At 35.5% G+C, this 14,280-nt stretch overlaps 1 protein-coding gene across 6 annotated transcripts in view; it reads right to left on the bottom strand.

Moving 5' to 3' along the window:
- The window catches only part of RFC1 (replication factor C subunit 1), an 83,264-nt gene that overhangs the window by 48,185 nt on the left and 20,799 nt on the right, over window positions 1-14,280 (bottom strand). For all 6 annotated transcript variants that reach the window (XM_027103141.1, XM_027103142.1, XM_027103146.1 and 3 more), the window contains exons 3-4: window positions 14,189-14,264; window positions 11,175-11,297 (exon numbers count right to left, since the gene is read on the bottom strand). In XM_027103141.1, coding sequence (XP_026958942.1) covers window positions 11,175-11,297; window positions 14,189-14,264 — 199 coding nt within the window. The remainder of the gene's footprint in view (window positions 1-11,174; window positions 11,298-14,188; window positions 14,265-14,280) is intronic.

The raw sequence follows: 14,280 nt of genomic DNA, 5'->3' as shown, positions 1-14,280 counted from the left end.
GCACATGAGAGGACATAACAATGCTGGTTTCTATGCTAAGACCAAGTATAAATCACCTGTATACTGTTTTATTAGTGCTTAATGACATTTTCATAACATAATCCTACTTCCTTAGCATTCTCGAATACAATCCTGTATCTCTCATACTTTCACAAGTACCTGACAACAAAATATGTGTCACCAGAAAACAACAGTCTGTTCATTTTCAAAGATGTTTCAGACACTCAATAATCATTCCAGATACTCTAGTGCTTCATTATTCACTATGTCCTTTTCAGTTCTCCTTCTTCATATGCCACTGAATTTTTTTTCAGGTCTCACAATATGCACTACTGAAAGGGGACTGAAGAGCAAACGAGGGAAAAAAGACTACAAGAAAGCACCTAGCTCTTATAATGATGCTTCAGTCAAAATGAATTTGGGAATGAACTTGCTAAAGGATATCAGTGACCTTGAATCATCATATAAAATGGAAGAAGTCTCTAAAGATTAAAGAGGAGAAGTGGAGTCCTAATTGTCGAAAAGAGAAAGGCAGATCCCCAACTACAGAAATATAGAAGGAGAAAGGTTTGGTTACAGTTCTACACAACAATATCAAGAGCAGGGCAAAAAGAGAGTATTTACAGATAGCCAACAGTCACATGAAAAGATGCTCAACATGGCTATTAGAGAAATGCAAATCAAAACTACAATGAGATATCACCTCACACCAGTTAGAATGGCCATCATTAAAAAGTCAACAAATAACAAATTCTGAAGAGGGGGTGGAGAAAAGGGAACCCTTCTACACTATTGGTGGGAATGTAAGTTGGTGCAACCACTATGGAAAACAGCATGGAGGTTCCTCAGAAAACTAAAAATAGAACTACCGTATGAACCAGCAATCCCACTTCTGGGCATATATCTGACAAAACTATAATTCAGAAAGATACATGCACCCCAGTGTTCACAGCAGCACTATTCACAACAGCCAAGACATGGAAACAAACTAAATGTCCATCGACAGATGAATGGATAAAGATGTGGTACATATACACAATGGAATACTACTCAGCCATAAAAAAGAATGAAATAATGCCATTTGCAGCAACATGGATGCAACTAGAGATTATCATACTAACTGAAGTAAGTCAGAAAGAGAAAGACGAATACCATATGATACCACTTATATGTGGAATCTAAAATGACACAAATGAACTCATCTACAAAACAGAAACAGACTCACAGACATAGAGAACAGACTTGTTGTTGCCAAGGGGGAGGGGGGTGAGGGAGGGATGGAGCGGGAGTTTGGGGTTAGCAGATGCAAACTATTATATATAGAATAGATAAACAACAAGGTCCTACTGTATAGCACAGTAAGCTATATTCAGTATCCTGTGATAAACCATAATGGAAAAGAATATGAAAAAGAATGTACATATATGTATAACTGAATTACTTTGCTGTATAGCAGAAATTAACACATTATAAATCAACTATACTTCAATAAAAAATTAAAATAAAAAACAAACAAAAACCAAAAAGAGAGTATTTAACAGAAGCAGACAGAGATTCACTGAGATTAAACTATGCTGGCCTGAGCCGTCATTTATTCTTTAGGACTAGTAGATGAGATGAATATTAGAAACAGGGATGTCTGGACTGTAACAAAGCATCTACCAAATTGTCTTCCGATAGGCTATGGCAGGGTTTTTAACCTCTGCATTATTGACATCTTGAGCCAAATAATTGTTGTAGGGGGCTCTCTGGTGCACTGTAGGATGTTTAGTAGCAACTCTGGCCTCTACCAACTAGATGCCGCAGCATCCGCCAGTTGTGATGACCAAAAATAGCACTCCAGATATGCCAGATTTTTTGCTGCAAGGCAAAATCACCCTTGATTAAGAAGCACTGATTTATGGCAAGATGGAGAAATACAAGATACGTAACAGTGGTTTCTGAGATTCATAACTAATTGCAAAGCTCTTCAGAAGAAACTGAAAAGCTGTATCCAGGATGCTGATATTCGATCATGTCAATTTTGAAAAAGGTTTCTTTACATGTCCCTTAATACTAAACAATTTTACTAATGATTCAGAAAGAAATACACAGATAGGTTCATCAAATCTGTAGAAGATATGAAATCAGATGATATAAAAAATAAGTGGATGAGGGGCATCCAAAGAACTACAGGATTCTTTCACACTGAAGCTTTGTGCAACCTTAGATTGAAAATTGATTCTTTGAGAGTAAGTTTTCTTAAAGCAAGTCAGCTCTGATATAAGGTAGTTTTGAAGATCAAATGAGACAGATAGGAAATATAAGCCATATAATAAATAATGTTATTCCATTCCATGAAGTCAGTATAAAAGTGTTTTGAAAAAAATTTATAATAGTATACAAGACAAAATTTATGTTAACATTATTAAGGTCGAATTCTCCCTGCCTTTCACATGGACACAGAGGTTTCAAGTAAAGTAAGAGATTCCTACACAGATGATACTGTAATTAAGAAAATACAAGGTACGATACAATACTAGGTAGTATTAATCTGGTGTAAGTAAATCTGTGAAAGTTTATAAATTGAATTTTTTAAAGTAGATTTTCCTCTTTCTATAAGTTAGAAAGTAGTGAATAATGCACATGAAATAGCACTACTGATTTCCAAACTTCACATTATTCTCCTTTCTAGTATACACAATACCTAAATCTCCATGTTAAATCCTACCAAAACCTTTGACGTTTATCTCAAATTTCTCTCTCTCCCAGGAAATGTTTCCTGAACTTCCAAAATAAAAGTTACCTCTCTCATGCCCAAATATCCTTGGAAGATATTTTTATCACTGTTAATTGTTTCCTTGTATTACAATTTTTATGTAAAAGGCTTATCTCCCCAGTAGAATTTAAGCCCTTGAAGACAGGGCTGAACTTTATTCTCTTATCTGTTTCATAGATTGTCCAGTATGCTGTTGGGCACAAACAGTGAACAATCGCGTTTGTTAAATAAATAAATCAGTGAGAATTTAATATTGTTAAATGAAACTATTCAAATGTAAAATTTAAAAAAAAAAGATAACAGAATCAGAATACAAAACCCTGGAAGCTAACAAGATAAAAACGTAAGAGTTTCAGAAAAAAATTTTCAGAAAAAAAATTTAATAAGGATAAACATAAAGTCCCTTTTCTGGACCTGAGAAGCACAAAGTGGAACCCCCTTCTATTCTTCATAATACAGGTGAATAAACTACACCCTTAAAACAAATGCCACTTAACCTCAAGAAATTCTATTCTCTTTTAAGTGATAATATTCTTCATTGTGAATTGTCCACTTATTGATGGTTAAATATGTTCTATTACAATGAAGCATAAACAAGTATGTTCACATCAATAATCCAATATCCAAAATAAGAGTATGAGAAAAATTAAATGCATACTATTAAAATTCACTATGCAGAAGTTTAAAAGAATGAGATAGGAATCTTTCTGTATTGAAAGAGAGAGAGGCTGAGGGGTGGGGAGGGAGGGAGGGGAGAAAAGGAGAGAAGGAAGGAGGAAGGGAAGGAGACATTAAGTTATGAAAAAGCAAGCTGCAGAGATGTTACAAGATGCCACTCTCAAATACGTGTATATATGTAAATATACATGTGTGTATATATATATATATTTTAAATTTATATAGCTATGTAGGGCAAAAGGGATGGACGAAGGAATGGAACATTTTTTATCTGAATTGTTTCTTTTTCAGTGAGAATGTGTTACTTAGGTAATTCTGAATAATATTAATCTAAATACTCATCCTCAAAAATCTAAACTTAGTTTCTTTTATAGTCTTATAAAAACTATAAATATTAATAGTATTATTAATTTTTTAATATTGATTTTAAATCCATATTAATTTTTGAACAAGTATAATGAAAGAAATATAATACACAGTTCTTAGGTTTCCTCTCACTTCAAGGAAATTCTCTGTCTCAGCCACACTGGGTTTCCCTGAAAATATCTAAGAGAAGTTCTCTATCCTATACAGAAATCTATTCCTATTTATCTGGTACACAAAGCTGTATGTCACTAAAAATTAGCACACACATTCCCCAATAATATTTTCTGCTGCTATTTTCCCGAGTCACAAGTCACTGATATTACATGGTAACCTGGAGAACACCACATTCCCAATTTTTTCCCACTTAATGTCCCCAAAATAATTATAACTTCAAGAACACTATCAGCCTATGGAATATTATATGCTCAATAAAAATTACCGGTCATAACAACCCACAGAATGGGAGAAGATATTTGTAAATGAAGCAACGAACAAGGGATTAATCTCCAAAATATACAAACAGCTCCTGTTTGGACTTTTTTTAATACAATATAAAAAAAAAAACAGCTCAATCAGAACATCGGCAGAAGATCTAACTAGACATTTCTCCAAAGAAGACATAAAGAGGGCCAAAAATCACATGAAAAGATGCTCAACATCACTAATTACTAGAGAAATGCAAATCAAAACAACAATGAGGTACCACCTCACACCAGTCAGAATAGCCATCATTAAAAAGTCTATAGGGCTTCCCTGGTGGCGCAGTGGTTAAGAGTCCGCCTGCCGACACAGGGGACACGGGTTCGTGCCCCGGTCTGGGAAGATCCCACATGCCACGGAGCGGCTGGGCCCGTGAGCCATGGCCGCTGAGCCTGCACATCCGGAGCCTGTGCTCCGCAACAGGAGGGGCCACAGCAGTGAGAGGCCTGCGTACCACAAAAAAAAAAAAAAAAAAAAGTCGGGGCTTCCCTGGTGGCGCAGTGGTTGAGAGTCTGCCTGCGGATGCAGGGGACACCGGTTCGTGCCCCAGTCTGGGAAGATCCCATATGCCTCGGAGCAGCTGGGCCCGTGAGCCATGGCCGCTGAGCCTGTGCTCCGCAAAAAAAAAAAAAAAAAAAAAAAGTCTACAAATAACAAATGCTGAAGAGAGAGTAGAGAGATGGAGAAAGTGTGGAGAAAAGGAAACCCTCCTACACTGTTGGTGGGAATGTAAACTGGTACAACCATTATGGAGAACAGTAAGGAGGTTCCTTAAAAAATTACATATAAAACTACCATATTATCTGGCAATCCCACTCCTGGGCATATATCTGGAGAAAACCATAATTTGAAAAGATGCATGCACCCCAATGTTCATTGCATCATTATTTACAATAGCCAAGACATGGAAGCAACCTAAATGTCCATTGACAGAGGAGTGGATAAAAAGATGTGGTACATATATATGATGGAATACTACGCAGCCATAAAAAAGAATGAAATAATGCCATTTGCCACAACACGGATGGACCCAGAGATTGTCATACTAAGTGAAGTAAATCAGACAAAGACAAATATCACATGATATTGCTTATATGTGGAATCCAAAAAAATGGTACAGATGAACTTATTTACAAAACAGAAAAAGAGTCACAGATGTAGAAAACAAACTTATGGTTACCCAGGGGGCAAGTGGGGAGGGGATAAATTGGGAGATTGGGATTGACATATACACACTACTATGTATAAAAGAGATAACTAATAAGGACCTACTGTATAGCACAGGGAACTAGACTCAATATTCTGTTATGACCTGTATGGGAAAAGAATCTAAAAATGAGTGGAGACATATATATATGCGCATATATTCACTTTGCTGTACACGTGAAGCTAACACAACATTGTAAATCAACTATACACCAATAAAAAATTTTTTTAAATTACCCGTCATAAACAATTCTCAAGATTGGGAAAAGCCCCACCATTTTCAACCAAACACAAGCAGCCCCTGATGAAACTGCATAATAAAAGGTCACCTGTGTCAAACAAAACTCAAGGTCTCTCACTTCATTAAACAACTAAAAGTAAACATATTTACCCAGTACGACAAGTATTTGGATTTTTACCAACCTACAAGAACATTTTACTACAGTCAATGGTTAGCTATGAAGATATGTATAAGCAATTTTTTTCCTTTTCCTGTAATATGAGAAACTAATGTAGTTAAAGTACTTTAAAAATCAATAAGGGACTTCCCTGGCAGTCCAGTGGTTAAGACTTTGCCTTCCAATGCAGGGGGGTGCAGGTTCGATCCCTGGTCGGGGAGCTAAGATCTCACATGCCTCGCGGTCAAAAAACCAAAACATAAAACCGAAGCAACACTGTAACAAATCCAACAAAGACTTTAAAAATAGTCCGCATCAAAAAAAATCTTTAAAAAAATCAATACATAATAGAAGACAAATTTAATCAAACAAAGTGATGATGAAAAGTGTGTCATGGAGCTAAATGATAAGCCTAAAGATCTGTATAACAATATAGCCTAAAGAACTGTGTAATAGTACAACCAAAAGCACCTGAAGTAGGTTAAGTAGGTTATTTTCTTTTCTTTTTTAACTTTTTAAATTAATTTTTATTGGAGTATAGTTGCTTAGTAGGTTATTTTCTAAAGTTAGGTTATTTCCAAGACTTCCTTGGTGGTCCAGTGGGTAAGACTCTGCACTCCCAACACAGGGGACCCAGGTTCAATCCCTGGTCGGGGAACTAGATCCCACATGCATGCCACAACTAAGAAGTCCACAGGCCACAACTAAGAGCCCACATGGAGCAACTAAGACCCAGTACACCCAAAGTAAATAAATAAATAAATATTTTAAAATAAATAAATAAAGTAAGGTTATTTCCTAAGTATGTTTCTCATTGTTTATAAAGAACTGTGCAACAGGAATAAAATGCAAGCCACCTTTTTTAAAAGGAAAAAGAAACAGATGAAATTAATTTTAATAATATATTTCACTTATCCTAACATATTCAGATTATTTCAACATGTAATCAATGCTAAAAAATTATTAATAAGATAATTTATGCTTTTTTTTGTAGTAAGTCTTTGAAATCTATACTTCACAAGTAAAACATTCTGAATTTGGGCTAATCATATTTCAAGTGCTCAACAGCCACATGTAGTAGTTCCCATACTGGACAAAGAACATCTATAACATAAGTGGGCCAAATACAATTTCTAAATTTCTAAAGCACAGTTATATAATCAAAAAAAGCCCTAAGTATCTAAGCAAAAGCAAATGTCTTTAGCATAATCTTAAAGGCAGATGTAGGTGTACGATCAGGTCAAAATATAATAATAACAGTTAATACTTACTGAGCATTTCAGTAATGTGACAGACACTATTTTAATTGCTTTTCAAGCATTATCTCATTTGATCAAGCACAAAAGCCTCTGATGTAGGTACTAGTAATACCCCATTTTACAAACAAGGAAACTAAGACACAGGGAAGGTAAATGAAGGTTTAACCCAGGCAGGAGGTTTTACTCAAGAGCTCATGTTCTTAAACACTACGCATGCTATGCTGTAAGGAAAAAAAACAGTTGGTTTATAAAAGATAAAATATGGAATAGTAAAGAAAATTGTTTCTTTTGGAATTAACAGGTTTTTAAAACTGAATCATATCATATAATCCTTTTCCACAAGAAGCTCCAAACTCCAAAAAAAAAAAAAGTACAATTTTATTACCACAAATATTTTACTTAACCTTATACTGATAAATTGTTGTTGTGGGTTTTTTTTTTTTTTTTTGGCCACGTGGCATGTGGGATCTTAGTTCCCCTTACCAAGGATCGAACCCATGCCCCCAGAATTGGAAGCATGAAGTCTTAACCACTGGACCTCCAGGCAAGTCCCAATATACTGATAAATATTTATTTCTACAATATGAATACTTATTCATAACCAGCATTGAAATTTTGTATGTAGTTTTAGCTTTAAAAAAAAGAATAAAAGAATTATTTTATGGTCAAGAAATTTCTAGTTAGTTTATTAATTTCAAGAAGCTGCACTTTTCTTTTTGTGAAACTCATTATATTTCTGATTTTATTATGCTAATTTTATTGCAGACTTCTTTTTAACCGTCTCATTCTCTTTTATGATGGGAAGGAAAAGGGCTTTTCTCCCATTCACCTATCATTCCAAGGCATAAAAAAGTATGAGAAGATAAAACAGGCAAAAAAACAGCTAACTTCTTTCCTGTATCTCAAATCCAGGAAAAAGCAGAATACTATGTAATACTGAACATCATATGAGATAGATATACTGTACCCCAAGAATTTTTGCTAAGACAAGATGACAACATTCACTTTCACATGTACATACCCTTGGCAGGGTGATATGAATACTGTCTAATGGTCATAAAAATTTCAGATAAGATGACAGTTAGTTATCTTTTCAGAAAATAACATTCGAAAATACCTGGTCTGAAATAAACAGTCCCATGTTAAAGAAAACCTGTGATCAGAGCTTAAATTGTTTGACCCTTCTGTGTACCTAAAATCACAAGATAACGATAGCCTTGATCCACAGTTGAAGGCCATCGCTGTCTGCACACTAACTTTGACGTTTTCAGGGTGTCACTGGAAAGCTTGATCACACCACCTTCAGTTACATAATAAACCTATCACCATACTGGTTTTAGTATCCCTCCCACATATTCAAAACTTGACAAAGGTGGCCAGATGTAAGAGGGAGCCTTTTAATGGAAGAGCGCATTTGCACAACGTGCCTGAACAGATATTTAGCAACAGAACAGAAAGGTTCAAGAGTCAATCTGCCACAGGCCATAATGAAGAAATTTATCTCAGCTTCCAGAAAATATGTTCATGTCACTTAGATTTTCTCTTTGGTCATTTGAACAACTTTATCAAATATGTAAATGTTTCAGAGAGCCTACAAAGCTTCATCTGTGGGCTTCTTTCATTTTTATTTTTTCCTTTTGACAGCCTGTTATTTATGTTTCAGGCACTGGGTCTGGCCCTTTCATATGCATCATCCCATTTTTTCCCAACTAGCCTATTCAGTTAGTGTTTCTACTTTACAGAAAGGGAGACAGACTCACTGCCCTTTAGCCCAGTCACACAGCTGTTAGATGGGAACTAAGGATGTACCCTCCAGGCAGGGCTTCTGACCTTCCAGTCTCAGCTTCCTTCTACAACTCAAGGACTTCTTTCCTGTTTCATTCCCTACTTACTGACCAATTTATCTACCATGAGTACCTTCATACTCTCAAGTAACAGCCCATACATGAAAGCAAATTCCAATAACATTAAAACATTAAAGGTGGGGATTCCCTGGTGGCTCAGTGGTTAAGAATCGGCAGGGGACACAGGTTTGAGCCCTGGTCCGGGAATATCCCACATGCTGCGGAGCAACTAAGCCTGTGCGCCACAACTACTGAGCCTTTGCTCTAGAGCCCGCGAGCCAAAACTATTGAGCCCACGCCCCACAACTACTGACGCTGCGCGCCTAGAGCCCGTGCTTCGCAACAAGAGAAGCAACTGCAATGAGAAGCCAGCGTACCGCAACAAGAGTAGCCCCCGCTCGCTGCAACTAGAGAAAGCCCGCATGCAGCAGCAAAGACCCAACGCAGTCAAAAATAAATAAATAAAATAAAAAATTTTTAATTATATTAAAAAAACCATTAAAGGTTAATTGTATGGTATGTGAATTATATCTCAATAAAGCTGATGTTAAAAAATAAAAAAATTTTACATGTAAGCATGCTAATAACATCAGCTCTCTAATTATCCTAATAGTAAACCATAGATAGCATGGCTGAATGAAGCCCATAGGTAATCCAAAAACCTAACCTATAACTCATCCCCAAAATGTTTATAGATCAGTCCCTAACTATTGCTAACTTTTAAGACTCTCATTACTTCACTCGTAGATTACCATAAATGCCTCAGCCTCCCCAATTATGATTTTTCTATTCTCCTTCCCACCTTAAATACTCGCAATCACTCTTAAATACTAGCAATCACTCTTAAATACTATTTTCATCATTCTATATCTGTTCAAAAACTTTAATGGTTCCCTTTTCCCTGCTATGTAGAATTCCTCTGCCTAGCTTTCAAGATCTTCCCTAAACTGGCTTCATCACCTCTCATTATTCTTCATCATGTGGGCAAGCAATCTCTTCAGTGTCCTGCGAATACATCAAGCCTTGTGCTGGATGCTGTGCTTTAAATAATCCCATCTTATTAACCACACATGTTCTTTCCCTCCATCATGGGCTCATCCATCAAGGGTTAGATCAAATCTTACCCTCTCCATGAAGCCCTCTCCCTGACTATTGTATATTGCAGCCTCAGGCAATTCCTATAGTACTTAGGAGTCTTTAATCATCTTTGTATCCCAGCACCTAGTATCTAGGACAGAAAAGACAATCAATAAATGTCTGTTGAATGTAAGTTGTAACATGCTGTGTCAAAATAATTGTGGTTTTTACCCTGTCTCTTCAAACCAGGTGTATTCACTTCACTAGCAATACAAGTAGCAGAGTGCTAAAAATAATGGTGTCAGAGGTTTTCCTTAAGATGAACAAACTAATGAGGTATCAGATGCTCTCATGGCCCCTTTAAGCAATTTCTGTATAGGAACTGATAAAACAGGTTCTGTGAATTTGAAGATGGTCTCCTCTAGGAGTTAACAATGCTAAAATCTAAATGACTATATAATGAACCCATCTAAGTGTTTTTTCCTAAGATGACAATATAATTCAGGGTTCCTCACCATAAAAGAATACTATCTATGAAACAATTATTTATACTATGATATCTTAAGATTAGTGTACATTTATAAATGTCTTATTTTCTGACCACTCAAAACAGCTCAAATAAATATAAATACAATAACAATCATTTTTTTTTAAAGCCAATGCTAAAATCTTTTGTGTCACCAGAGAATATAAGGAATTTAGGTCACATCTGTGCTAGATTATAAAGCACAAATATGAATAGTCATTATATACTTAGATTGTTATGACTTTAACACCCAAGATAAAAAAACTTACATTAAAAAGTTTTAAAACAACCCAATAATATTTGAATATATGATTCAAGACAGAGCTTCAACATATATGCTTCAATATACAGCACTTTAAAAAAATTCTAAGAACCAATTCCCCTGTAATTGGCCCTTAACTCACAGAAAATGCCAAAGATAATTACAACCTTCCCCTGGTAAATATAATTCAACAAACCAAAAAAGGCAACAGAAATTCAGTTCAAAGTGAAGGAGGTACATTTAGATACCAACGAGAAGCTCAAGAACATAACACACACTGCGCTTTTTTCTAAAACAATAAACATATTCGGTACCCTTACCTGTTTCTGAAATGTAGGTAACAGGATCCTGGTGTCGAATTTTAGCAGGTTTAGAAGACAGTGGCAATTTTTCTGGTCGCTTTTTGGAGTTTTTTACCTGCACTGTCTCCTCTGATTCTGAATCTAAATGAGAGGAAAATTAAAACTTTGAAAAGAAATAGTATAATATAGTGTGTTTTTAAAGTGGGTTTTTTTGTTTTGTTTGTTTTTTGGCTGTGCCATCCATCTTTCAGGATCTTAGTTCTCCGACCAGGGATCAAACCTGGGCCCACAGCAGTAAAAGCACCAAGTCCTAACCACTGGACCACCACGGAATTCCCTTAAAGCGGTTATTATTAACCAATTCCTCAAGACCCTTTTCAAGGCAAATCTCTTTTATAAATTCTCATAGGTTGCCTTCTATCCAGTGTTAAGCCTTTGTATTACTTTTCTGTTGCTGCTGTGACAAATCACCACAAACTTAGTGGCTTAAAACAACACAAATGGGGAATTCGCCGGTGGTCCAGTGGTTAGGACTCCGTGCTTCCACTGCAGGGGTCACGGGTTCTATCCCTGGTCAGGGAACTAAGATCTCGCATGCCGCATGAAGCAGCCAAAAAAAAACAACAAACCAACACAGATGTATTATCTCACTGTTCTGGAGGTTGGAAATCCAATTTGGGTCTCACTGGGCTAAAATCAAGCATCAGGATGGCTGTGATCCTTTCTGGATACTATAGGGAAGAATCCATTTCCTCACCTTTCTAGTTTCTAGTGACTGCTAGCATTCCTTAGCTCATGGCCCCCACTTCCTCCATCTTCAAAGCCTGCAACATTAGGCAAAGTCCTTCTCATGCTGCCATCTCTCTAATTCTCTAACCTTCTTCCATAGTCAATCTCTCTCTAAATCTCTTCTTCTGCCTTCCTCTTCTTTGTGACCACATTGGGCCCATCCAGATAATCTCCCTACTTTAAGGTCATCTGATTATCAACCTTAATGTCACCTACAATTTTAATTCCCTTTTGCCACGTAACCTAACATATACACAGGTTCTAGTAACTAGGGTGTGGACATCTTTGGGGGCCATTATTCTGTCTACCACAATCTAATCACCCAGAGCACTTAAATATAAATCAAGACAAAGTATAAATACCTAGTATACATCTGGTACACAATAGAGGAGTTTCAGAAACTTTAGTGTCCTTCCTCTTCCTCTCACCATGCATTTTTAAATCCTGTCTCATATTGTTCTAAAATGTATCAAACAATTAAATTTCCACTCTCCCAAAAGATGGAAACTCCTGAGAAATGGTGATACGTACTTATTTCAAATTCTTTACAATTCTATACAGCAGTAAAAGACTCACGATAAACACTCAAGTACTTTTAGAAAATGAGTCAGAATCTTTGCTACCACTGTCAAAATCCTAACAATCTATAAATGCTTCCTTAGGTTACATTTCTAACTTTAAGAATTCATACCAAATAGATCTTCTCCAAAAAAAGCAAAACCTAAAACTTCCTGAGCTCTACTATTATTTTAACATATCATAAAAGGCATGCATAAAAGTGTATGTTCCCTATCTTAAAAGGATAGTTGATCCTTGAACATGGGTTTGAATTGCACATGTCTACTTATACACAGATTTTTTTCAATAAATACATTGGAAAAGCTTTTGGAGATTTGCAACAATTTGAAAAAAGAGACAAACCACGTAGCCTAGAAATATCGAAAAAGTTAATTAAAAAGTATGTTATGAATGCATAAAATATATGTAGATACTAGTCTATCCCTACATAGGTATAAGGTGATCTTTAATATAAAATTAATGTGTTAGTTTTCTGTTTTGTAACTTTGCTTTCAAAGAATCACATTACTATACAGTATGCCTCTCTATAACTGGAGAAACTGCATATCAGCCTATCTATCATCACAGGTGAGTTTTTTTTAATGTAACAATGTTTCCAATACTGTATTATGAATATGACTGTAATACTGTATGCCAAAATTTTATAACAGATTCATTCATTAGTGCATAGGCTAGGCTATCATGAAGCAATTGTATCAACAACACTAGGCTACCATAAAGCAATCATACTGCCGCTTCTTCATTATTAACGTATGAATCGTTGTATCTGTAAATAAATACGAACTTCCTTTTCACATTATCTTTTCATTTTTGATGTCTAGCATTAGTAATACATATAACATCTACAGTCTTTTGTATCATATTAGACAATGTTGATGTAGGTACTAAGAGATGGTTCATCTTGTAAACAGATGACATAAACTTACGGTATCAAAAACACAGTACAGTACTGTAAAGGTATTTTCTCTGCCTTAAGATTCTCTTAATAACACTTTCTTTTCTCTAGCTTACTTATTGTAAGAATATAGTAAAAATATATATATAACATACAAAATATGTATTAATTGACTTTTTATGTTATTGACAAGGCTTCTGATCAGCAGTAGGCCATTAGTACTTAAGTTTTGCAGGGAGTCAAGTTATATGCAGATTTTCAACTACAAGGGGGGTTGAAGCCCCAACCCTTGCATTATTCAAGGGTCAACTGTATATTCAAAGTTTTTAAATTGTGTTTGTTCCTTTTTAACTGCAACAAAAAAGGACCAGATCAAAAGCACAAAAATTATATTTTAGATCTTTGTTTCTAAAGCAACATTTTACGGCACTATTTTTCAAATTCAGTTTCTAAGAACCTCAGCTGAAAGAGAAGTTAATATGAATATTTAAAAAAATAAACATACCATATTCAAAGTAAGTTTCAGACATGCTGTATATACTATCTCCCCTCCCGAACAAAACTTTAATATATTAACATATTTTGGCTCTGATAAATTCTGTAGTGTAATAAAGTTGTTTTCAACTTTACTTGAACATAGAACCCTCTTCTCACAGCACCTGTTAACACCATAGAGAGCTGTGTGTCTCAGAACATCAGTCTGGAAAACACTGTTCTAACAGATATAAAATAGTTTTTAAACTTGAAAGCTCCTCAAAAGAAATATTACCTGAATCATAGATGATCCTCTTTTTCTTGTTTGGTTGCTTCTGTTTGAAGTCATCTTCTTTACAAGAACGATTTACCTATAAACATCACAGT

The sequence above is a fragment of the Aethalodelphis obliquidens genome, unplaced genomic scaffold, assembly GCF_003676395.1.
Source record: "Aethalodelphis obliquidens isolate GAN/ISIS:26980383/991018 unplaced genomic scaffold, ASM367639v1 scaffold6, whole genome shotgun sequence".
Lineage (NCBI taxonomy): Eukaryota > Metazoa > Chordata > Mammalia > Artiodactyla > Delphinidae > Aethalodelphis > Aethalodelphis obliquidens.
Note: the sequence above shows the minus strand (reverse complement) of the source record. Positions and strands in the feature narration are given on the sequence as shown.